This window comes from Carcharhinus amblyrhynchos, chromosome 9 (assembly GCF_965287045.1).
Source record: "Carcharhinus amblyrhynchos chromosome 9, sCarAmb.v2.hapA, whole genome shotgun sequence".
Classification (NCBI taxonomy): Eukaryota; Metazoa; Chordata; class Chondrichthyes; order Carcharhiniformes; family Carcharhinidae; genus Carcharhinus; species Carcharhinus amblyrhynchos.
This window is the reverse complement of record NC_137332.1, coordinates 98352576-98378050: the sequence shown is the minus strand read 5'-3', so window position 1 is coordinate 98378050 and position 25475 is coordinate 98352576. Positions and strand designations below refer to the sequence as shown.

At 48.8% G+C, this 25475-nt stretch overlaps 1 protein-coding gene across 1 annotated transcript in view; it reads left to right on the top strand.

Moving 5' to 3' along the window:
• The window catches only part of LOC145348643 (collagen alpha-1(V) chain-like), a 181060-nt gene that overhangs the window by 102666 nt on the left and 52919 nt on the right, over positions 1-25475 (top strand). The window contains exons 27-37 of the mRNA XM_080196809.1: positions 8133-8186; positions 12553-12597; positions 13499-13552; positions 13666-13710; positions 17268-17321; positions 18568-18675; positions 20897-20950; positions 22290-22343; positions 23280-23324; positions 23889-23942; positions 25292-25336. Coding sequence (XP_080052935.1) covers positions 8133-8186; positions 12553-12597; positions 13499-13552; positions 13666-13710; positions 17268-17321; positions 18568-18675; positions 20897-20950; positions 22290-22343; positions 23280-23324; positions 23889-23942; positions 25292-25336 — 612 coding nt within the window. The remainder of the gene's footprint in view (positions 1-8132; positions 8187-12552; positions 12598-13498; positions 13553-13665; positions 13711-17267; positions 17322-18567; positions 18676-20896; positions 20951-22289; positions 22344-23279; positions 23325-23888; positions 23943-25291; positions 25337-25475) is intronic.

Below are 25475 nucleotides of genomic sequence, written 5' to 3'. Positions count from 1 at the left end.
AGAGAGAGCGAGAGACAGGCAGAGAGAGAGAGAGGCAGAGAGAGAGAGACACACACACACACACACACACACACACACACACAGAGGCAGAGAGAAAGAGAGAGAGAGTCAGGCAGAGAGCAAGAGAAAGAGAGAGAGAGGGAGACAGGCGGAGAGAAAGAGAGAAAGACGGGCAGAAAGAGAGAGAGACAGGCAGAGAGAATGAGAGGGAGAGAGACAAACAGAGAGAGAGGCAGAGAAAGAGAGGGAGAGAAACAGGCAGAGAGAAAGAGAGAGAGACAGGCGGAGAGAGAGAGACAGGCAGAGAGAGTGAGACCGGCAGAAAGAGAGGCAGAGAGAAAGAGAGGGAGAGAGAGACAGGCATAGAGAAAGAGAGAGAATGAGACAGGCAGAGAGAAAGAGAGAGCGAGAGACAGGTAGAGAAAAAGAGAGAGAGAGAGAGGCAGAGAGAAAGAGAGAGAGACAGGCATAGAGAAAGAGAGAGAGATTCAGGCAGAGAGAAAGACAGAGACAGGCAGAGGAGAGAGAGAGAGAGGCAAAGAGAAAGAGAGGGAGAGAGACAGGCAGAGAGAGAGAGACAAGCAACAAGAAAGAGAGAGACAGGCAAAGAGAGAGAGAGAGAGACAGGCAGAGAGGGAGAGAGAGAGACAGGCAAAGAGAGAGAGAGAGGCAGAGAGAGAGTCAGGCAGCGAGAAAGAGAGAGAGAGACAGGCAGAGAGAGAGAGAGACAGGCAGAGAGAGAGAGAGACAGGCAGAGCGAGAGGCAGAGAGAGAGAGACAGGCAGAGAGAGAGAAGCAGAGATAAAGAGAGGGAGAGAGACAGGCAGCGAGAAAGAGAGAGAGAGGCAGAGAGAAAGAGAGTGTGAGACACGCAAAGAGAAAGAGAGAGAGGCAGAGAGAGAGTCAGGCAGAGAGAAAGAGGGAGAGAGAGGCAGAGAGAGAGACAGGCATTGAAAAAGAGAGAGAGAGAGAGGGGCAGAGAGAAAGAGAGAGAGAGAGAGAGAGACAGGCAGGAGGAAAGAGAGAGAGACAGGCAGAGAGAGAGAGGCAGAGAGAAAGAAGGGGAGAGAGATGGGCTGAAAGAGAGAGAGACAAGCAACGAGAAAGAGAGAGACAGGCAGAGAGAGGGAGGCAGAGAGGCCTCAGCTATTTACCATTTATATAGATGATCTGGAGGAGGGAACCGAGTGTAGGGTGTCGAAATTTGCTGATGACACCAAGATTGGTGGAATGGCAAATTGCGCGGAGGGTGTGGAGAGTCTGCAGAAGGATCTAGATAGGCTGGGCGAATGGGCCAGGAACTGGCAAATGGAATTTAATGTTGGCAAGTGCGAGGTGGTCCACTTTGGTAGGAATAATGGTAGGAAGGACTATTACTTACATGGCGAAAAACTGCAGCAGGCGACGGTGCAGAGGGACTTCGGGGTCCTTGTGCATGAGTCGCAAAAACCCAGCTTGCAGGTGGTCAGGAAGGCTAATGGGATGCTGGCCTTCATAGCGAGGGGGATTGAATATAAAAGTAGGGAGGTCTTGCTGCGGCTGTATAGGGCATTGGTGAGGCCGCAGCTGGAGTACTGTGTGCAGTTTTGGGCGCCGTACTTACGCAAGGATATTTTGGCCTTGGAGGGAGTGCAGAGGAGGTTTACTAGGCTGATACCGGAGTTGAGGGGGTTGAGCTATGAGGAGAGGCTGAATAACCTAGGCTTGTACTCGTTAGAGTTTAGAAGAATGAGGGGAGATCTCATTGAGACATATAAGATGATGAATGGGATGGATAGGATAGAGGTGGAAAGACTCTTCCCGCTCAGAAAGGACAGTAGGACTAGGGGGCACAGCCTCAAGATAAAGGGGAGGGGGCGGTTTAGAACAGAGTTGAGGAGGAACTTCTTCACTCAAAGGGTGGTGAATCTCTGGAATTCTCTGCCCGTTGAAGTGGTGGAGGCTGCCTCGCTAAATATTTTTAAGAAGCGGGTTGATGGGTTTTTGATAAGAGAGGGGATTAAGGATTATGGGGAGAGGGCGGGAAAGTGGAACTGAGCCGCGACAGATCAGCCATGATCTTATTGAATGGCGGGGCAGGCTCGAAGGGCTAGATGGCCTACTCCTGCTCCTATTTCTTATGTTCTTATGATGTTCTTATGAAAGGGAGGGAGAGAGACAGGCAGAGAGAACGAGAGGGAGAGAGACAGGCATAGAGAAAGAGAGAGAGTGAGAGACAGGCAGAGAGAAAGAGAGAGGGACAGGCAGAGAGAATGAGAGGGAGAGAGACAGACAGAGAGAGAGGAAGAGAGAAAGAGAGGGAGAGAGAGGGGCAGAGAGAGGGAGGGGCAGATAGAGAGAGACAGGCGTAGAGAAAGAGAGAGAGAGAGGCAGAGAGAAAGAGAGGGAGAGAGAGACAGGCAGAGAGAAAGAGAGAGTGAGAGACAGGCAGGGAGAAAGAGAGGGAGAGAGACAGGCAGAGACAGAGAGAGAGAGAGAGACAGGCAGAGAGAGAGAGAGAGAAACAGGCAGAGGGGGAGAGAGAGAGGCAGGCAGAGAGAGAGAGACAGGCAGAGAGAGAGACAGGGAGAGTGACAGGCATAGAGAAAGAGAGAGAGAGGCAGAGAGAAAGAGAGGGAGAGAGAGAGGCAGAGAGACAGGCAGAGAGAGAGAGAGAGAGACAGGCAGCGAGAAAGAGAGAGAGAGGCAGAGAGAAAGAGAGGGAGAGAGAGAGGCAGAGAGACAGGCAGAGAGAGAGAGAGAGACAGGCAGCGAGAAAGAGAGAGAGACAGGCAGAGAGAAAGAAAGAGAGAGAGAGACAGGCTGAGCAAGAGGCAGAGAGAGAGAGAGGTAGAGAGAGAGAAAGAGACAGGCAGAGAGAGAGAGAGAAGCAGAGAGAAAGAGAGGGAGAGAGACAGGCAGACAGAGACAGGCAGAGAGAAAGAAAGAGAGAGGCAGAGAGAAAGAGAGTGTGAGACAGGCAAAGAGAGAGAGAGAGACAGAGAGAGAGAGACAGGCAAAGAGAAAGAGAGAGGGAGACAGGCAGAGAGAACGAGAGGGGGAGAGACAGGCAGAGGGAGAGAGAGGGGCAGAGAGAGAGAGACAGGCATAGAGAAAGACAGAGAGAGAGGCAGAGAGAAAGAGAGAGAGAGTCAGGCAGAGAGCAAGAGAAAGAGAGAGAGAGAGACAGGCAGAGAGAGAGAGAAAGAGAGAGAGAGACAGGCAGAGAAAGAGAGAGAGAGACAGGAAGAGAGAGAGAGAGACAGGCACAGAGAAAGAGAGAGACAGGCAGAGAGAACGAGAGGGAGAGAGACAGACAGAGAGGCAGAGAGAAAGAGAGAGATAGGCATACAGAAAGGGAGAGAGGGACAGGCACAGAGAGAGAAAAAAAGAGACAGGCAGAGTGAGAGAGAAAGAGAGACAGGCAGAGAGAGAGAGAGGCAGAGAGAAAGAGAGAGAGAGAGAGTCAGGCAGAGAGCAAGAGAAAGAGAGAGAGAGAGAGTCAGGCAGAGAGCAAGAGAAAGAGAGAGAGAGAGAGACAGGCAGAGAGAGAGAGAAGGAGACAGTCAGAGAGAAAGAGAGAGAGAGAGAGACCGGCAGAGAGAAAGAGAGAGAGAGAGACAGGCAGGGAAAAAAAGTGGGAGAGAGACAGGCAGCGAGAGAGAGATGCAGAGAGAGAGAGAGATGCAGAGAGAGAGAGAGAGAGACAGGCAGAGAGAAAGAGAGAGAAACAGCAGAGAGAAAGAGAGAGAAACAGCAGAGAGAGAGTCAGGCAGAGAGGGAGAGAGAGAGAGAGAGACAGGCAGAGAGAGAGAGAGACAGGCAGACAGAGAGAAGGAGAGAGATGGACAGGCAGAGAGAAACAGGCAAAGTGTGACAGGGAGGGAGAGAGAGAAAGAGGGACAGCGAGAGACAGGCAGAGAGAGGGGGGGGGGACAGGCAGTGAGAGGAAGGCATGGAAAGAGCAACAGAAAAGGGACAGGCAGGGAGGGAGAGAGAGACAGGCAGACAGAGAAAGCAGGAGAGAGGCAGTCAGAGAGAAAGAGAGAGAGAGACGGGCAGAGAGGAAGAGAGAGAGAGAGACGGGCAGGGAGGAAGAGAGAGAGAGAGATAGGCTGAGAGAAACAGGGAGGGAGACAGACAGGCTGAGAGAAACAGGGAGAGAGAGAGAGACGGGCAGAGAGAAACAGGGAGAGAGAGGGTGAGTGTGACAGGGAGGGAGGGAGAGAGAGAGAGACAGGCAGAGAGAAAGAGAGAGAGACAGGCAGAGAGAAACAGAGGGATGGGCAGAGAGAAACAGGGGGAGAGAGAGAGAGACAGGCAAAGAGAAACAGGGAGAGAGAGATTGAGTGTGACAGGGAGTGAGAGAGAGAGAGGGACAGAGAGAGACAGGCAGAGAGAGAGAGAGACAAGCAGTGAGAGATAGGCAAGGAAAGAGCAAGAGAAGAGGGACAGGCAGGGAGGGAGAGAGAGAGAGAGACAGGCAGACAGAGAAAGCAGGAGAGAGGCAGACAGAGAGAAAGAGAGAGAGAGAGACAGGCAGAGAAACAGGCAAAGAGAGAGTGAGTGTGACAGGGAGGGAGAGAGAGAGAGGGACAGAGAGAGACAGGCAGAGAGAGAGGGGGGGCAGGCAGTGAGAGACAGGCAAGGAAAGGGCAAGAGAAGAGGGACAGACAGGGAGAGAGAGAGAGTCAGGCAGAGAGAGATAGAGGCAGGCAGACAGAGAAAACAGCAGAGAGGCAGTCAGAGAGAAAGAGAGAGAGAGACAGGGAGAGAGAGAGTGAGTGTGACAGGGAGGGAGAGAGAGAGAGGGACAGAGAGAGACAGGCAGAGAGAGAGAGACAAGGAAAGAGCAAGAGAAGAGGGACAGGCAGAGAGAGAGAGAGGCAGACGGAGAAAACAGGAGAGAGGCAGTCAGAGAGAAAAAGAGAGAGAGACAGACAGAGAGGAAGAGAGAGAGACAGGCAGAGAGAAACAGGCAAAGAGAGAGTGAGTGTGACAAAGAGGGAGAGAGAGAGGGGGACAGAGAGAGACAGGCAAAGAGAAGAGAGAGACAGGCAGTGAGAGGCAGGCAAGGAAAGAGCAAGAGAAGAGGGACAGGCAGTGGGAGAGAGAGAGAGAGACAGGCAGGGGGGAGAGAGAGACAGACAGAGAAAGCAGGAGAGAGGCAGACAAAGAGAGAGAGAGACAGGCAGAGAGAAACAGGCAAAGAGACAGTGAGTGTGACAGGGAGGGGCAGAGAGAGAGAGGGACAGAGAGATACAGGCAAAGAGAGAGAGGGGGGACAGGCAGTGAGAGACAGGCAAGGAAAGAGCAAGAGAAGAGGGACAGGCAGAGAGAGGGACAGGCAGACAGAAAGAGAGAGAGAGACAGCCAGAGAGAAACAAAGAGAGAGAAATAGGCAGTGAAAAAGAGAGAGAGAGAAAGGGAGACAGGCAGAGAGAAAGAGAGAGAGAGAAAGAGAGACAGGCAGAGAGAAACAGGCAAAGAGAGAGTGAGTGTGACAGGGAGAGAGAGAGAGGGACAGTCAGTGAGAGACAGGCAAGTAAAGAGCAAGAGAAGAGGGACAGGCAGGGAGGGAGAGAGCGAGAGAGTCAGGCAGAGAGAGTCAGGCAGACAGAGAAAGCAGGAGAGAGGCAGACAGAGAGAGAGAGAGAGGCAGAGAGAAACAGGCAAAGAGAGAGAGAGAGTGTGTGACGGGGGAGAGAGAGAGAGACAGGCAGTGAGACACAGGCAAGGAAAGAGCAAGGGAAGAGAGACAGGCAGAGTGAGAAAGAAAAAGGGACAAGCAGAAAGAAAGTGTGAGAGAGAGGCAGACAGAGAAAGAGAGAGAGAGAGACAGGCAGAGAGAAACAGGCAAAGAGAGAGTGATTGTGACAGGGAGCGAGGGAGAGAGACAGGCTGAGCGAAAGAGAGACAAAGAGACAGGCAGAGAGGGGCAGAGAGAAAGAGAGAAACAGGCAAAGAGAGCGTGATTGTGACAGGGAGGGAGAGAGGCTAAGAGAGAGAAAGAGACAAAGAGAGAGACAGGCAGAGAGAGAGAAAGAGAGAGACCAGACAGAGACAGAGACACCAGAGAGAGACAGGTAGAGAGAAAGAGACAGACAGGCAGAGAAAAACAGAGAGAGAGAGAAAGAGACAGAGAGACAGGCAGAGAGAAAGAGACAGACAGGCAGAGAGAAAGAGAGAGAGAGAGAGAAAGACACAGAAAGACAGGCAGAGAGAAAGAGACAGACAGGCAGAGAAAAACAGAGAGAGAAAGACACAGAGAGATAGGCAGAGAGAAAGAGACAGACAGGTAGAGAGAAAGAGAGAGAGAGAGAAAGAGACAGACAGGCAGAGAGAAAGAGACAGAGAGACAGGTAGAGAGAAACAGGCAAAGAGAGAGTGTGACAGGCAGTGAGAAACAGGCAAGGAAAGAGGGACAAGCAGAGAGAGAGAGAGAGGGACAGGCAGAGAGAAAGTGAGAGAGAGGCAGAGAGAAAGAGAGAGAGAGACAGGCAGAGAGAAACAAACAAAGAGAGAGTGTGACAGGGAGGGAAGGAGAGAGAAAGAGAGAGACAGGCAGAGACAAAGAGACACCAGAGAGAGGCAGAGAGAGAGAGAGAGAGACAGGCAGAGAGAGAGAGACAGGCAGGGAGAAACAGACAAAGAGAGAGTGAGTATGACAGGAAGGGAGGGAGAGAGACAGGCAGAGAGAGAGAGGCACACACACAAAGGGAGAGACAGGCAGAGAGAGAAAAAAAGAGAGACAGGCAGAGACAAAGAGATACCAGAGAGGGCGGGAGACAGGCAGAGAGAGAGAGAGGGAGACAGGCAGATTGACACACGGAAAGAGGCAGAGAGAGAGAGACAGGGAAACGGCAGAGAGAGAGAGAGGCAGAGGAAGAGAGAGGGAGGGAGGGAGACAGGCAGAGGGAGATTGAGAGAGACAATAAGAAAGATGTGTACAGTGAGAGATCGAGACAGACAGAGGGCATAGAAACATTCCACCAGCTATCCCTTGCCTTCATCCTGCACTGTCCCGTTTCAGGGGAGCTAAGTGCAGTTGTCAGGAGAGAACAGGACTGGAGTCAGCTGCACAGCCCTACCTTGTAGAACAGGCTGGCTGTTTACATCAGCTTGTGTGACTTCAGATGTGTGGCAGAAGCTTGTGGGACCATCCGTCTGCTGACAAGAGTTTGTGTTTCCAAGGCGGGAAGTGAACAAGATTGAAAGTCAAAGACAAAGTAGCCTATACGTGGTGCAACCTATGTTAGCATGACCTGGCTCCTGTGTCAAACTGCCACCTGCCTGGATGAATGTAACTCAAACTTGACACGTCCCAGGACAAAGCAGCCCCACTTAATTGGCACCCAATCCACAACCTTTAACATGGGCTTCCTCCATTACAGACGCACAGTAGCAGCTTTGTGTAGCTTCTACAAGGTCTGTTGCAGGAACTCACCAAGGCTCTTTAGGTAGCACCTTCCAAAAACATCTAGAAGATCAAGGGCAGAAGACATGTGGCAACACTACCACCTGGAGTCACTCACCATCCTGAATTGGAAATATATCAGCCGTTCCTTCACTGTCACTGGGTCAAAATCCTGGAACTCCCCCTCGAACAGCACTGTGGGTGTACCTACACCACAGGGACTGCAGCGGTTTAAGATGGCAGTTCACCACCTCCAACTTGGGGGGGAATTAGGGATGGGCACTAAATGCTGGGCCAGGCCAGCGAAGCCAATATCCCATTAATGAATAAAAAAGACTGCCCCAAAGAATTGGTTCAACTTGCTGTTTCCAAATCCCTCCTCGCCCTCACCCCTCCCTATCTCCGTAATCTCCTGTCTCGCAACCCTCCAGGAATTCAGAGTTTCTCTAAATCAGGCCCCTTGTGCATCCCCGATTTAAATTGCTCCTTATCTGGTGATCCGTGCTTTTGGCTGGCCAGGCCCCAAGCTCTGGAATTCCCTCCCTCAGCCTTTCTCTCCCTTTCCCCACCCCTCTCCCTCAAACCTCCCCGTTTAACCAAATCTTTGGACACCTTCCCTCTTATGCAGCTTGCTGTCAGGTGTTAAATCTCAATGCTCCTGTGAAAGTGTGGCTTGTTGTACTGAATGTAAATTGTTAGCAGGGGAGGGGAATGACTCTGATGTTTCTTCTTGCAGGGTCCAACTGGAAAGCCTGGACTTCCTGGAATTCCTGGTGCTGATGGTCCGCCTGTAGGTATACCTGCAATGTTTGTGGTTAGATAATAACCCGTCTTGGCTCACATTTCACGAAGGACCTTTGACACCAGTTTCTGGGAGAGGGGAGGGGGAAGTGAAGAGGAAGAGGACGGTCGATTGGAAGGGGAAGGCTTTGCAAACAGGTGCAACGGAATCCTTTGAGCACCATTCACCCTGGGGATTTTGGCACTGAGGTGGATCTACGACAGACACTCAGAGGTCAGGAACGAGGTTAGCACTCAGTGGCCGGCTCCACGTTACAAGAGCACAAGAAATAGGAGCCTTACGAGACTGCTCACCTCCTCGGTGCTGCTCCGCTATTCAATATGGTCACGGCTGATCTTCAGCTCCGTTTTCCCGCTTGTCCCCACTATCTCTCAACCTCTGGAGAGATCGAAGAAGATGGATGCAGTCTTGCTGGTGGTTCACGTTATGCTTCCACTGTAGAGAGGTCGGAGAATTTGGCGAGCAGCCAAATCTCCATTCACTGCAGTGGGTTGGGAAAATCCCGCTGGCTTGAACAGTGGTAATATCCTGGCCTATGTGTCTATCCCAGTCGTTAAATTCATTGAGCGCTGGAGCACCCTCAGTCCTCTGGGGTAAAGAATTCCAAAGATTCACAACCCTTTGAGCGAAGTTATTTTTCCTCCTCTGGGTCCTAATTATCAGCCTCTTATCCTGAGACTGTGAATCTCTCCCCAGCTACCCCACCAGCCCTCGTGTTTTAGATTCCCCAATCAGCAGAAACAATCTCAGCCTCCACCCCGTTAAGCTGCCTCAGAATCTAACAGGTTTTGATGATATAGAAACAGAAAAACTACAGCACAATACAGGCCCTTCAGTCCACAAAGTTGTGCCGAACATGTCCCTGCCTGAGAGATTACTCGGCTCACCTATAACCCTCTATCTTACTAAGTTCCATGCACTTATCTAAAAGCCTCATAAAAGACCCTATCAAACCTGCCTCCACCACCACTGCTGGCAGCTCATTCCGTGCACCCACCACTCTGAGTGAAAAACTTACCCCTGACATCTCCTCTGTACCTACTCCCCAGCACCTTAAACCTGTGTCCTCTTGTGGCAGCCATTTCAGCCCTGGGAAAAAGCCTCTGACTATCCACTTGATCAATACCTCTCAACATCTTATATACCTCTATCAGATCACTCCTCATCCTTCATCTCTCCAAGGAGAAAAGGCTGAGCTCATTCAACCTATCCTCATAAGGCATGCTCCCCAGTCCAGGCAACAGTCTTGTAAACCTCCTCTGCACCCTTTCTCTGGCTTCCACATCCCTCCTGTAATGAGGCGACCAGAACTGAGCACAATACTCCAAGTGAGGTCTGACCAGGGTCCTATATAGCTGCACATTATCTTTTGACTCCTAAACTCAATTCCTCGATTGATGAATGCCAGTACACCATATGCCTTCTTAACCACAGCTTCAACCTGTACAGCTGCTTTGAGCATCCTATGAACTCGGACCCCAAGATCCTTCTGATCTTCCACACTGTCAAAAGTCTTACCATTAATATATTCTGCCATCCTATTTGACCTGCCAAAATGAACTGCTTCACACTTATCTGAGATAAGAACATAAGAAATAGGAGCAGGAGTAGGCCATCTAGCCCTTTGAGCCTGCCCCGCCATTCAATAGGATCATGGCTGATCTGAAGTGGCTCAGTTCCACTTTCCTGCTTTCTCTCCATAATCCTTAATTCCCCTGTCTATCAGAAACCTATCTACCCATGACTTAAATATACTTAGCCTCCACCACTTCAACAGGCAAAGAATTCCAGAGATTCACCACCCTTTGAGTGAAGAAGTTCCTCCTCAACTCTGATCTAAACTGACCCCCCCTTATCTTGAGGCTGTGTCCTCTAGTCCTGCTATCCTTTCTAAGCGGGAAGAATCTGTCTACCTCTACCCTATCCATCCCCTTCATTATCTTATACGTCTCTATAAGATCCCCCTCTCATCCTTCTAAACTCCAACGAGTACAGACCCAGTCTATTTAGTCTCTCTTCATAGTCCAACCCCCTCATCTCTGGTATCAGCCTAGTGAACCTCCTCTGCACTCCCTCCAAGGCCAATACATCCTTCCGCAAATGCGGCAACCAAAACTGCACACAGTACTCCAGCTGCGGCCTCACCAGTGCCCTGTACAGTTGCAGCAAGACCTCCCTGCTTTTATATTCTATCCCCCTCGCTATAAAGGCCAGCATCCCATTCGCCTTCTTGACCACCTGCTGCACCTGCAGACTGGGTTTTTGCGACTCGTGCACAAGGACCCCCAGGTCCCTCTGCACCATAGCATGTTGCAGCTTTTTGCCTTTTAAATAATAATCCCTCCTACTATTATTCCTGCCAAAGTGGATAACCTCACACTTGCTAACATTATACTCTATCTGCCAGGTCCTCGCCCACTCGCTCAGCCTATCCAGATCTTTCTGCAGACTTTCCACACCCTCCACACAATTTGCTTTTCCACTCATCTTCGTGTCATCAGCAAATTTCGTCACCCTACACTCAGCCCCCTCCTCCAGATCATCTATATAAATGGTAAATAGCTGACGCCCCAGCACCAATCCCTGCGGTACTCCACTAGTCACCAACTGCCAACCAGAATAGCACCCATTGATATCCACTCTCTGCTTCCTATTAGGCAGCCAATTCTCTATCCACGCTAATACCTTACCCCCAACTCTGTGCACCCTAACCTTCTGAAGCAACCTTTTATGAGGCACCTTATCAAATGCCTTTTGGAAATCTAAAAACACCACATCCACCGGTTCCCCTCTGTCTACTGCCATGATGAGAGATCCTCTCTCATTCCTCAGAACTCCAGAGAATTTAAGCCCAGTTAAAGGGGGAGGCGATAGCCTAGTGGTATTATCGTTGGACTATCAATTCAGAAACTCAGCTAATGTTCTGGGGACCCAGTTTCAAATCCCACCATGGCAACTCATGAAATTTGAATTCAATAAAAAATATTGAATTCAATAAAAAAAATCTGGAATTGAGAATCTACTGATGACTGTGAAACCGTTGTCAATTGTCAGAAAAATCCATCTGGTCCTCGAATGTACTTTAGGGAAGGAAATCTGCCATCCTTACCCGGTCTGGCCTGCATGTGGCTCCAGAGGTTGCCTCTCAGCTGCCCTTGGGCAACTAGGAATGGACAATAAAGCTGGCCAGCTTTGTGAATGAACGAAAAGAAAATATATTCAGCCTGTCATCATAGAGCAACCCCCTCCTCCCAGGGACTGACCCAGTGAATTTTTGCAGTACAGCTTCCAATTCAAGGATATGTTCCCTGAAACAGAAGATAGAATTTTAAGGATGGTGAATGGACAGCATTCACCATCCTAGAAGTCAGCGCGTAATGTGCTTCCGCCGACACTCAGAAGCTCTGCCGCCATTTAATGCTCACTTGACCATTGATGGACAGTGGGCATGACTTGCATCTGCCTTGGACGGGACTGGAGTGTGGAGGGGGGGTGGTTGCGGTCCCTCCAGACACAGCCCTGCAGTGATCGGAAGAGGTACTGCAGTGCTCTGTCTGGGGACTAAGTTTTGGGACTTTTGCAAAAGCAAGTCACGGGAGTCCCGTAGGCAGGAGATTAGGGGATACTCTTGGGAGGGTGGGGGGGAGGGGATGTTGTGATGTCTTTGGGGAGGTGGGGGACAGAGTTCCAATTTCCTAAAGGAACTTCCCATCCAAAGTGGAGAATTTTTTTTGCCAATATCTCACCCCACCCATACCCACTCCCACCTCCGCCAGTTTATAAATTGAGGCTTCGGATGGCCATCTACAGGCATTAAATAGGTGAAAGGGCACACTTCCCACCCAAAGTTCTTCCCATCCAAGCCAGAAATTGGGTCGAAGTCGGAATGGGCGGGTACGCCAGGGAAATCCCTTCCATTCAAGCTTACGCTCTGATGTATTCAAGACAAGATTGGCAGCTTTGTGAGATGTGAAAAGGTGCCATGGGGAATTATAGACAGCTCCATCAACAGTGTCAACATACTGAAAAATAAGGCTGAAGGTTTGATACTTAAGTTTTAACAGATTCTTCAACAAAAACCTAGTTCCAATTTGCTGCATTGAATTCGCTGCAGCAGTTGTTGTTGTGTGTTTTTTATTTGCTTCTTGGTGTCATCAGGCCTCTCTTGGTCATATGCATTTTGGAGGTTTTTCCTGGTGCTCCCTTCCTGACCTTTAACCTTTGTCGGGTTGCGATTCCTTTAAACCCTCTTGCTCGTTGGTAAAATCCAACCTGGAAAACTTATCAGGCTGTGTTTGGTTCATTGGTGTTGCTTGACCTCTGACCCTGTTTCTTTTCTCTTTCCAATTCTCAGGGCCACCCAGGCAAAGAAGGCCCAGCGGGTTCAAAGGGTAACCAGGTATGTCATCCATGTTCGGAATTGGTCCGGGCTGAGGGAAGGGATGCTCAAGCGTTGATCAGTTCTAAAGACTGAGCTGTGACATTACCATAAATTTAAAAGGGATTGACAACACTTTGAATGCGATTGACTGAGATGTTGCCCTGGAGAAAGGTATTCTGTTATGCTTGCAATGTGGCTCATTGTTATTGCTCGGAGTGACTTAAAAATCATAGGCCAGGGAACCATCCTCTGCAAACTAAAGGAATATGACCAAGCCTTGCGCCTGTTTTGAATTGTCCCCATCTTGGACAACCAATGGTTTCCCATTGCTTTCTTCATGGCAAAACCTCGGCCAAAGGACCTGTCAACTGATCAGCACCAGTTGTATCCTTTGAAATTTTGGTATTCTTGTGTTTGTCCTGATGAGTGCAAGATGAAACACTTTTCAGTAAGATTCGAGCTCTAACACCAAACGACTGGGAGATATGAACCCACTGTGCCACCATGGACGAAACTGAGACACAGCACCTCGCGGAGATGTCCAGACCTCATAATGCCAGGCAACCAGATTCTATTTTCAATGACATTTAAGGGGTATTTTTTCTCAAACTGCCAATCACAGGAATCGGAGCAGGCTCGGTGGGGGGGGGGGGGGGGATGGTTTGGGGGGGGGTGGCTGGTACGGTGGCAGTGGTGGCAGTATGGACCATGCAAAGGCCTGTTACTACAGGTGGGATTTTCCAGTTTTGGGGTGAGCAAGGCCAGAAAATCCCCTCTCTAATCTCTGAAGTCTTCTGATTGGAAGTGATTGCTGCCCCAGTATTTAAGTGTGTTCTGGTAACAATGCTGGGAAGGTGAGACTCCCATGTGCAAACCCATTGATTTGTGTGATCATCTTGCTTTTTTTTGCTCCACGCAGGGTCAGTCGGGTCCTCAAGGTCCAATTGGCTATCCTGGGCCACGTGGTGTTAAGGTGAGTGAACACCGACTTCAACTGCCAGCAGTTATGTCAGTGACCGTCTGAGCATCAGCCTCCAATGTTTGTGCTCCTTACCTGGAACTAACCACTCATCTGTTTCTTTCCAGGGATCTGAAGGAATCCGAGGGCTGAAGGGACACAAAGGGGAAAAGGTGAGAGCTTTCCATCGGGTCTCTCAGGCTTTCCTACAATTTCATTTTCACACAGTCTGGTTTCACTGACAATCCTTTCCTTAGCATTCTCCGCCAATCTCACTTTTCCATCTTTCCCTCTCCATTTCCTTGTCTGTCTCTCCAGATCATTGTTCGGGTCACCGCCGCCCTTCTCTTAGACTGTCTCGCCACTCCCATCCCATTTCTCTCAGTGCCTTAGAATCCATACAGTGTAGAAGGAGGCCATTCAGCCCATCGAGTCTGTACCAACAACAGTCCCACCCAGGCCCTAACCCTGTAAACAACACCCCCCCCTCCCCAGTATTTACTCAACTATTCCCTCTAACACTAAGAGGCAATTTAGCATGACCAATCAACCTAACCTACACATCTTTGAATTGTGGGAGGAAACTGGAGGAAACCCATGCAGACATGAGGAGAACATGCAACTTCACACAGACAGTCACACAAGGCTAGAATTGAACCTTGATCCCTGGCACTGAGGCAGCAGTGCTAACCAATGTGCTGCCCTCAGGTCCATCTAACCATCCTTCATACCCCTCTTCCTCACCCTTTGTTTGCCAACACTGCTGGGATCAAGATACATATTCCCATCTGCCGCTCCCGACTTGCACTTTCCAAGATGACCCCGGGGCTGCAGAACTCCTCACCTCCCTGAGTGTCCCCTCCTTCTGACCATCTGCAGGCCCTTCACCCCCAATCCTGGCTTCAACTGATGAAGCAATGTTTCAACCAAGATGTAGCTGGCCTTCCCTGCACTGTTCCCAACCAGGGGATGGGGGACTATGGGGCCTTGGCACTCTGTCTGCTCCTGAATCGGAGTTAGCACTGATTGAAAACACTGCGCTCATCACTGTGAGCTCATCGAGGACACCTTTTTGATGAGGTGTGAAGGTGTCCGATACAGCAAGTGGGGAGGTGATGGCCCACAGATATTCATCCCAAAACTCAGCTAATGGCTCGACCCAGATTCGAATACCATGGCAGATGGTAGAATTTCAGTTCAATAAATGGAATTGAGAATCTACTGATGGCCATGAAACCACAGTCGATTGTCAGAAAAACCCATCTGCTACACTAATGTCATTTAGGGAAGGGAATCTGCTGTCCTTACTGGGTCTGGCCTACCTGTGACTCCAGAGCTACAGCAATGTGGTTGACTCTCAACTGCCCTAAAGCAACTGAGGGATGGGCAATAAATGCTGGCCAGCCAGTCACACCCATGTCCCCCAGTGAATAATGAAAATAAAATGGCATGACTGATCTGCCATTTTCCATTATAGGCACATGCAGATAGTTCACTTGTGCATTCTTGATCATAGAATCCCTACTGTACAGAAGAGGCCATTTGGCCCATTGCATCTGTACCGACCACTATGCCACCCAGGCCCTATCCCTTAACCACACACACTTACCCTGTTAGTCCCCCTGACACTAAGGGTCATGGCCAGTGCACCTAACTTTGGACTGTGGGAGGAAACTGGAGCACCTGGAGGAAACCGATGCAGTCACAGGGAGAACATGCAAACTCCGCACAGACAGTGACCTGAGACTGGTCCCTGGCCCTGTGAGGCAGCAGTGCTAACCATTGTGCCACCCAATTCTTCTCATCCTTGTGTGGGCAAGACTGGCTCCGAAGCATGCACCACTGCCATCAGGAGCCAATTCTTTTCTCCCCATGACGCCAGGCAGTGTGGCAACGTAAAACAATTGAGATGATTGTAGTTTGTGGTACAACAGGAACGGTGGATTTAGGCGATAGCCCAGCTGGGCAGTGCTGGCCAGAGGTAAGGAGCGGAATTCTTCTGGTCTTCTCCACGTCCATCACGGGAGTTAGACTTTGGAGCAGAAGAATCCCTTCTTCCACCTCTCCACATTGCTCTCTCCATTTGAGATGTTCCTCCAATCCTGCCCCTTTGATCGAGCTTTTAGTTTCTTTGCTTTAATATTCCTCATTTATTTTATTTTATAATGCTCCTGTGAAGAACCCTTGGGACGTCCTGTCCTGTTAAGGGAATGTTTTAAGTTGTTGTTGTTTCAGGGAGGGGGTGGAATTGTCGCTTCTACCCACCCCGGATGTCGAGAACCATCTAAGTGGGGCATTTATCGGGGAGCCTCTTGTGTCCCTCTTTGGGCACGGTTGCCACTAGCTTGAGTAATGTCTGTTGTTCCCTGCCATGGCTCAGTTGGCAAGATGTTCACCTCTGAGTCAGGAAGTGGCTTGCCACCACCCTCTGAAGGGGCAATTAGGGATGGGCAACTAATGCTGGGCCTAGTCAGACACACCCACGCACCCTGAAGAAAATAACTTTAAAATAACTGGACAATTGTATGCTCAAACCCCACTCTGGAGAAGTTTGATCACACAATCTAAGCTGGCACCACAGGACAGTGCTGAGGGAACACTGCATGACTGGAAATGCCATCTTTCAGGGGGATGTAAAGTCCTGGGGCCCCAATCTGCCTCCCCCCTCAGACAGACATGACCACTATTTGAAGAAGATTGTGTGAATTCTCCACATTCTCCTCAATCATCAGCACTGAAATAGAATTCATAGAATTCTACAGTGCAGAAGGAGACCATTCGGCCCATCGTGTCTGCCCTTACCACAATCCCACCCAGGCCCTATCCCCATAACCCCATGCATTTACCCTAGTAAACGCAAGGCCAATCCACCTAACCCACGTCTTTGGATTGTGGGAGGAAACCGGAGCACTCAGAGGAAACCCATGCCGACACAGGGAGAATGTACAAACTCCACACAGACAATGACCCAAGATGGGAATCGGAGATGGGTCCTGGAGCTGTGAGGCAGCAGTGCTAACCACTGTGCACAAAATAAAAAGAGTAAATCTTTGTTTTCCCATTCATGGAACATAGGTGCCACTGGCTGGGCCCAGCATTTATTGCCCTTGAGAAGGTGGTGGGTGAGCTGCCTTCCAAAACTGCTGTAGTCCTGTGGTGTTGGTACACCCCAACGCCGTTAGGGAGAGAGTTCCAGGATTTTGACCTAGTGACTGTGAAGGAACGAACGATATATTTCCAAGTCAGGATGGTAAGTGACTTGGAGGGGAACCTCCATAGAGTCATAGAGGTGGTTGTGTTCCCAGGTATCTGCTGCCCTTGCCCTTCTAGATGATAGAGGTTTGGAAGGTGCTGCCTAAGGATCTTGGTGAGTTCCTGCAGTGCATCTTGCAGATGGTACACACAGCTGCCACTGTGCATCAGTGGTGGAGGGAGTGAATGTTAGTGGGCTGGAGTCCCAATCAAGCTGGTCTTTATCACCATATTATTTGTTGGATCCTCCTGTGCACAAATTGCTTATTGCATTTCCCACATTAAAACAGTGTCGATGCTTTGTGAAGTACTGCATTTGCACAGAAATGCTTTAAGGATGTCTTGAGGTTGTGCAAGGTGCTACACAAATGCTGCAGTTTTCTTTCCTATTGATAGGTTGATAAAAGAAAGATAGGGCTGATTTCTGGTGTCAATTTGCCTTGCTACCATTCGCTCATTATCTGTTGCTTTCTCCTAGGGTGAAGATGGCTTCCCTGGCTTCAAAGGAGACATGGGCCTCAAGGGCGAAAGAGTAAGAAAGCTGAATTATAATCAGTTGTGATAGCTTATGACAGGGGAACCGTGGTTCAAATCCCACTGTGGCAGATGCTGACATCTAAATAAGTAAAACATCTGGAATTAAAAAATCTAATGATTGTATAGAGGGAGCTTTACTCTGTATCTAACCCCGTGCTGTACCTGTCCTGGGAGTGTTTGATGGGGACAGTGTAGAGGGAGCTTTACTCTGTATCTAACCCTGTGCTGTACCTGTCCTGTTAATGTTTGATGGGGACAGTGTAGAGGAAGCTTTACTCTGTATCTAACCCTGTGTTGTACTTGTCCTGGGAGTGTTTGATGGGGACAGTGTAGAGGAAGCTTTACTCTGTATCTGACCCCGTGCTGTACCTGCCCTGGGAGTGTTTGATGGGGACAGTGTAGAGGGAGCTTTACTCTGTATCTAACCCTGTGCTGTACCTGTCCTGGGAGTGTTTGGTGGGGACAGTGTAGAGGGAGCTTTACTCTGTATCTGTCCTGGGAGTGTTTAATGGGGCTAGTGTAGAAGTTGATTTAGTCTATATCTAACCCTGGGCTGCAGCCTGTGTTGCTTATTCTGGCGCTAGATTGTCCTGAAGCAGGTATTAGTTTTGAATGGTGACCTCCTCCACCTTCAGGGACGATGAGCTAAGAGGACTTTGACAACCATGCACCTCTGTTGGATTACTCCAGGACTAAACTTGACAAAGCACTGCGGTGGTTTGGGATAATACCGTGGTGCCACAGAATCTTCTCTAGTGTGGTGCAGCAGAAAACATCACAAAAAGAGAAAAATAGTCTCTTCTCACGCAGTATAAATTGTTGTTCTATTTTTCATCTGATGTTCTTGCAAATTGTGCTGATGAATGTAAGAGGATGAGATTCGATGACACGTGTCTGTCAGCGATACTAAAATAGAAAACAATGAAGGGTGGGATTATCCTGGGAACCGTCATGGGTGAGATGGAAAATTTTTACAGATCAGTAAAAGGAAGGTTGACCTGCCCGAATTGTGTGAGCATGTGGCTGGGTTCTCACTGTCTTCAAACTCTGAGAGCTTCCTGAAAATGAGTCAACATAAGACACTTCTGAAAGATGGTGCAGGGAGAGATGATCTGACTCAGATTCTCACTCTGTCTCATGTCCCTCTCTCTGCTGTCACTTTGACCTCTCAACATTACTCATCTGAAAAGAATGGAGTTGGCTTGCTTGTTTTAACTGTCCCTTTTCCTTTTTCCTTTCAGGGGGAGCTCGGGCCTAGTGGTCCCCGAGGAGAGGATGGGCCTGAAGGTCCCAAAGGTCGGGTGGGACCTCCAGGCGACCCTGGTCCCTTGGGTGCGACAGGTGAGAAGGTGAGAGACATTGAGGTCTGGCAAATGCTCCAGGCTTGGGGGCAGGGGTTGAGGGTCAGAGTGGGGCCTTCTCATTCAAGATCTTGTCAGGTGAGAAGGGTCGGTTCCTTCCCAACTCTCTTCATTTCCCCTCTCCCAATCTAGTCTCTGATCCACATTCTCATTCCCTCCCCTCCTTAGACTCACTCCCTCACCTCCCGCCTTTCCTTCTGTCCTTTGCCTCTGATCTCTCCCTCCTTCACTTCCTATTCTGTCCCCACTCTCCTCAGATCCATCCCTTCCTCCCTCAACTCTGATGCTTCCGCCTTCCCTCACTCGCTACTCTGCCTCCTCCAACTTCAACCCTTCCCTCGCCCCCTCCCAACTGTCCCCCTTACCTCTGACCCCTTCCGACCTATCCTTCCCTCTCTTCCTACTCTTTCCCTTCCCTCCCTCCGTCTCATCCTACCCTTCATTCTGTCCCTCATCTCTGACCCTTTCACCTCTGATCCTTACCTCCTTCACCTCTACTTCCCTCCCTCACTTTCTAGTCTTCCTTCCCTACATTGCCTCCATCCTTCTTTTCCTCCCTCATCTCCTTCCCTCCCACTCTACTTTCCCTCCTGCTCTCACCTCCTCCCCTTCCTTGCTGTTCTCTCTTGATCTTCCTCTCCGACCTTGGGGAATGCTGCTTCCCATTGAGAATGAAGTTGACCCTGTCAAAGTGTTGCAGGTGAATTGCTAACAGAGTTGGTGTGTTGTTTTCCCCTTGTGCTTCTGATCCCAACGACCTTGCCCAAGCTGCCTATTTCCAGAGCTATTCATCTCCTCAATCCACAACCGCCCCCCCAAAAAAAAATCCTCGCTCAACCTAATTGCTGTTAAAATCTCGACCCATGCCCCCATCGCCTTGCCTTGAGAATCAACCCTTTAAATATCCTCCTGGCCATGTGTCATTCTCAGCCCTCCTTGAATTTGCTGCCAATATCCGATCTCATACTAAGTCCCACTCACCCACAGCCATTATCCCTCCCCCCACTATCCACTCATCCTTGCTGACGCACCCGCTCACCTCAGTGCACCTGTTCACCTCCAATTTTCATCCTTGAATAAAGAAATGAGAGTGCTTTTGGAAACTTTTCATCTCGCTCTCATCCGGACAAATACCAGAATGCCAAGTTTCTGAGCACCGCCACAACTTACACTGCAGGCAAAAAGTGGTGATGCTTGGTTGACAAGTCTGATTGGCCGAGGCGTTGTCATGGAGAATGCAGCGGGGACTTATTGGCACTCCAATTTCCTGGGTATTTCAAAATAGAATATGTCCCTTTCATTTGTAGGGAATGAGTCCCTTGCACCCTTTCAGCAATCAGCAAACCCTGATACACTGCATATCCTGCAGTATATGAATTTCATGCGACAGTTTGAAATTTGGCATTCTTGCTTTTGTCCTGACGAGTGCAGGAAGAAAATCTTCAGTGACATGTCACTCTTTTCTGCAACGTTCAACTTCTCGTTCTCATGTTTAAATCCCACCATGTCCTCAGCCCCTTCACCGTCTCCACAATCTCCTCCAGCCCTACAAATCCCCCCAGAGCTATCTGACTGGCATCTCCTGTACAGCCCCTGACCCATCACTGTGGCACTAATGCCTTCAGCTGCCGGCACTCAAAACTCTGAGAAATCCCTTGCTGCCTTGATATTCCTCCTTCTTCTGAAAGGCATCGCTGAAAAACTACCCCTTTGAGGGAGCTTTTAGTTGTCAAGCCTCATGTCTGCTTCTCCTCATGTCTGGCTTGGTGTCAAAGTTCATCTGATAACATTCCAGTAAAGCACTATAGTGACAGTGCTATAGACATGCAACTTAATGGTTGTTAATGTACAGCGAATGTACATATAAAAGAAGAGCAAGTATAAGCCATTTGGCCTCTCAAGCCTGCTCCGGTATTTGACATGATCATGGCTGATCCTTTATCTCAATATCATACACCCGCAATCTCGCCATATCCCTTTAGTATGTAGAAATTTATTTCCTTCTTAAATACATTCAATGACTTGACCTCCATAACTTTCAGTGACAAAGAGTTCCGCAGGTTCACTACCCTCTAAGTGAAGAAATTTCTCCTCCTATCTCAGTCCTAAATGGCTCACCCTGTTATCCTGAGACTGTGACCCCTGGCTGTGTGGATACTCTATGCATTGTAATTATCCCTGTTTTATACCCTCTCTCCTTTCTTTTTAGGGTAAACTTGGAGTGCCTGGTCTCCCTGGTTACCCTGGACGCCAAGGTCCCAAGGTAAGCAAACTGCAGGTGACAACTCCAGTCCAGAATGGAGCTGCCAATAGTCAGTCCATTATTTGACATATAATTTTCCACCATAGGAATGCTTTTGAGTATTTCTGGGAGTTGCTGGTGGTTTGTTTGCATTTAAGGATGCCAAACTTTTATAGGGAATGCACAATGGGAACACACCAACAAGGGTAAGTGAACTGAGAGATCTTGGAGTACAACTACACAGATACCTAAATGCAGCAGTTCAAGTCAACAAGGTCATAAAGAAAGCATATAGAATGCCCTCCTGCACTGGCAGTGGTATAGAATATGAAAGTAAGGATATAATTTTGGAATCGTATAAAACACTAGTGAGGTTGCAACTGGTGAATTGTGCACAGTTCTGGTCACCGCATTACAGGAAGGACGTAATTGCTGTGGACAGGCTGCAAAGGAGTTTTATAAGAATGTTGCCAGGACTGGAAAAGTGTAGCTATGAGGAGAGATTGGATAGGTTGGGGTTATTTTCTCTGGAACACAGAAGGCTGAGGGGGTGACTTGATAGAGGTGCAAAATTATAACTCCTTCTGAACTATAGGTGTCCTATGATTCGATGAGGGGGAAGAGAGAGAGTGGACAGGATAAAATTGTTTCCCTTGGTTAAAAACTCTAGAACCAGGGACATAGGTTCAACATATGTGGTGGTTGGTGTAGAGGGGAATTAAAAAGAACGTTTTTATGCTTATTGTGGATGTCTGGAATTTGCTGCCCAAGTTGCTGGTGGAAGCAGTGACCTTAAACTCTTTTAAAAAGTAGCTAGCTCTGCACTTTAAATGGTGTAAGCTACAGGGCTAGGGGCCGGGTGCAGGAAGGGCATCTGGGTGTCCATGTCCTGGACAAGATGGTTCTACAGTTCTATGGTTCTGTGGCATGTATGTGCCTCTGCATTCATTTTGAGTTTGGTATATGCCTTTGTGTCTACACGCATGTGCATCACAAGGTCATGGGACTGATATCAAATCCACAGGCATAAGATGGGCTGACACTTGCCGAGCATCACTGAGGCAGAAGGGGAGTTCCCCCGCTGCCTTGGCTCAATATTTTACTTTAAATCTCACGATTATCACATTGCACTTCATGAGATCCATGTCCATGTTCCTTGCTGAGTTCCGAAGATCTTCAAAGGCAGTGAGATTCCCTTCTCCCAGCCAATGAAGATTACAAAATCTCAGCACCCGACACAGAATGTGTCTCTCTGAATCGTGAAGCTTCCTCCCTCCCCCACCCAGTAGCAGTGCTAGTCCGGGACATCGGTGACACCGCGCCACCAGTCCTGTTTAACTGTCTTCTTCCTTTCTTCCAGGGTTCCCTTGGTTTCCCAGGATTCCCCGGAATGAACGGCGAGAAAGGTGCTCGGGTAAGTTCCAGAAGAAGCCTTGCACCGTCGGTAACATGGCGACAAACCCTTCAATGTCATTTTGTTAATGAGGAAAGTCATGTCCTGTAATGGAAGACTCATCCTATGTTTGTATTTGTCTCCCATTCTCTCTCCCTTTCCATTCTCTCTTCCTTTCTCTCTTATTCTATCCCTCGCCTCTCTCTCTCATTCTCTTTTTCCATCCCCCCTTCCCTTTCTTAATCGTCTCTCTCCCTCTCTCTCTCTTTCTCACCCTTTCCTCAACCTTTGTTATCTAAATCTCTCTCCTTTCTTGTCCATCCATCTCTCTATACAACTCTTTCTCTCCTCTACTTCCCGCATCTTTCTTTTCCACCTTTGTCCCTCCTGTTTATTCCTCTCTTTATTCCCTATTACTACCTCACTATTTCCCCTGCATCTGCCTGCCTCTGTCCTCTTGCTCCATCCCTTTCTGTGTGTGTCTTGCTCACTCTATCTCTCGCACACACTTACTCTCTCTCTCTCCCCCTCACTTTCTCTCTCTCTGTCTCTCTCTTTGTCTCCCTCTTTCTCTCGGTCTGTCTCTGTTGTTTCTTGCTATGTCTATCACTCTGTCTCTCTGTCATCCGCTCTCTCGACCTATCTGTGTCTCTCTCACTCTATCTCTTTCTCGCTCTATCCCTTTCTCTCACTGTCACTCCCCCTCACTCTGTCTGCTTGTCTCTCTCACTCTCTCTGTTTTCCCTATCTCTATCGCCCTGCTTCTCTGTCACTCCCTGTGTATGTGTGTGTCTCGCTCTGACTTCCACTCTCTCTTGCTTCTCTCTCTATGTATCTCTGCACTGCCTCTGTCTTTCTCATTTAATCCTGTCTTCCTTTCTCCCTACCTCTTTTTCTCCTCTCCTTTCTTCTTCTGCATCTTTCCCCACTATTTATTTCTTCTTCCTACCCTCCCAGGGTTTGCAAGGCAAGCTGGGTCAAAGAGGACAACGTGGACCTACGGTACGTAACCACTTCATCATAAGAATTTGAATGGGAATCTTTGCCAGTGTGGGTATTGTAAAGTTAATCATCATACAGAATGTAACTGAGGCATCATAGAATCCCTGCAGTGCAGAGGAAGGCCATTCAGCCCATTGAGCCTGCACTGACAAAAGTCCCATCCAGAACCTATCGCTATAACTCCAGGTATTTATCCTGCTAGTCTCTCTGATACTAGTGGCAATTTACTATGACCACTCTGCCTAACCTGCACATCTTTAGACTGTGGGAGGAAACTCCAGAGCACCCAGAAGAAGCCCATGCAGGCACAGGGAGAATGTGCAATCTCCATTCAGTCAGCCACCCAAGGCTGGAATTGAATCTGGGTCCCTGGCGCTGTGAGGCAGCAGTGCTAACCACCTGCCTATGGAGAATGGGACTCCGAGGAAGTGGAAGAGATAACCGGGCGCTGGGAGTGTGAACGGCGCAAGTGTGCTTCTAGTAACTGCGCTCCCATATCCGACGACCTGTGGCCAACAATTAGACGGCAACTTATCATTTACTAACTCTGGATTTCTCTTGTAGGGTCCACGTGGTCAACGAGGACCAAGAGGGGCAACGGGAAAACCAGGGGCCAAGGTGAGTCTTTAGACAACAGGAGCAATATGTCGTCAGCTATTAGCAGAGAGTGTTCTGACCAGGAGATTCATACTGACCATATGTGTGTCACATACAGAATGTTATAACTGAGGGTTTTACACTGAGAGAGTGTGTGTAGCAGAGAGAATGTTATAACAGAGTTTTATACAGAGGATTGTGTGTAACAGTGTTGTAACAGGGTCTTATACTAAGGGGAGCTGTGTATATGTGTGTCTGTCTGTGTGTGTGCGTAACAGAAAGAGTACTATAACTGAGAGTTTCATTCTGAGGGTTTGTGTTTACCAGAGAGTACATTATAACTGAGTTTTATACTGAGGGTGTGTAACTGAGAGAGTGTTATAATTGAGAGTTTTCCACTGAGAATGTGTGTGTGTGTTTAACAGAGAAAATGTTGTAAGTGAAAGATTCATACCGAGGGTGTGTGTGTCACAGAGAGTTTTATAACTGAGAGTTTTATACTGGATGTGTGTGTGTTTAACAGAGACAGAGTTGTAACTAAGTATTAAACTGAAGGTCTGCATGTAACAGAGACAGTTTTATAACTGAGAATTTTATCTTGAGGGTGTGTGTAACAGTGTGTGTTCTCATTGAGAGATTTATACTGAGTGTGTGTGTGTGTGTGACAGAGTGTTATAATTGCCAGTTTTACTCTGAGGGCGTGGATGACAGAGAACGTGTTATGACTGAGTTTCACACGATGCAAGTTTTTTACACACAGGATGGTGGGTGCCTGGAACTTGCTGCCGGGGGAGATAGTGGAAGCAGATATGTTAGTGAGTTTTAAGGAGTGTCTGGACAAATACATGAATAGGATGGGAATGCAGGGACATGGTCCCTGGAAGGGTAGGAGGTTTTAGTTCAGCTGGGCAGCATGGTCGGTGCAAGTTTGGAGGGCCAAAGGGCCTGCTCCTATGTTGTAGTTTTCTTTGTTCTTTGTTCTCTGTTCTGTAGCTGTGTGTTTAACAGAGTGTTATAACAGAGTGGCATAAGGGCTTCCTCTGTCCTTGTGGGGTTGGTTTCCCTGTATGGTAGTTGTGAGGGTTTCCCCATGGGGGTGGGTTCAAACATGTCCATGGGAGGGGGAGGGCATCTTTCTTTTTATTTTTCATCCTAATACACTGGGGTGCTCTTTCAAAAAGTATGACTACATGGATCCGTCATGTGTGAGTATGTATGCGTGTGTATAGTAGGTGTTATGGCAGGGCTGTCAAGTGCGGATAAGGCCGTGGTGAACGTTTTGTAGAGAAACTGTCTCTTGGAAAGATTCTGCACCTTCATTTCCTGTCATGAAGCGATGTAACCTGTTCTATTTTTTTGCTCACTAACAGGGAGGCTCAGGAACTGATGGGCCACCAGGTCCTCCTGGCGAACGGGTGAGTATGTCCGAATGTATCAAACCATATTTCAGCACAAGCAGAGCAGGATAAGTTCACCGTCCTGAACAGGCCCACTCCCTTCAGGATCACTTTCACGCCCTATCCCACAAAGCACTTTGCAAGACACAACTCCAGT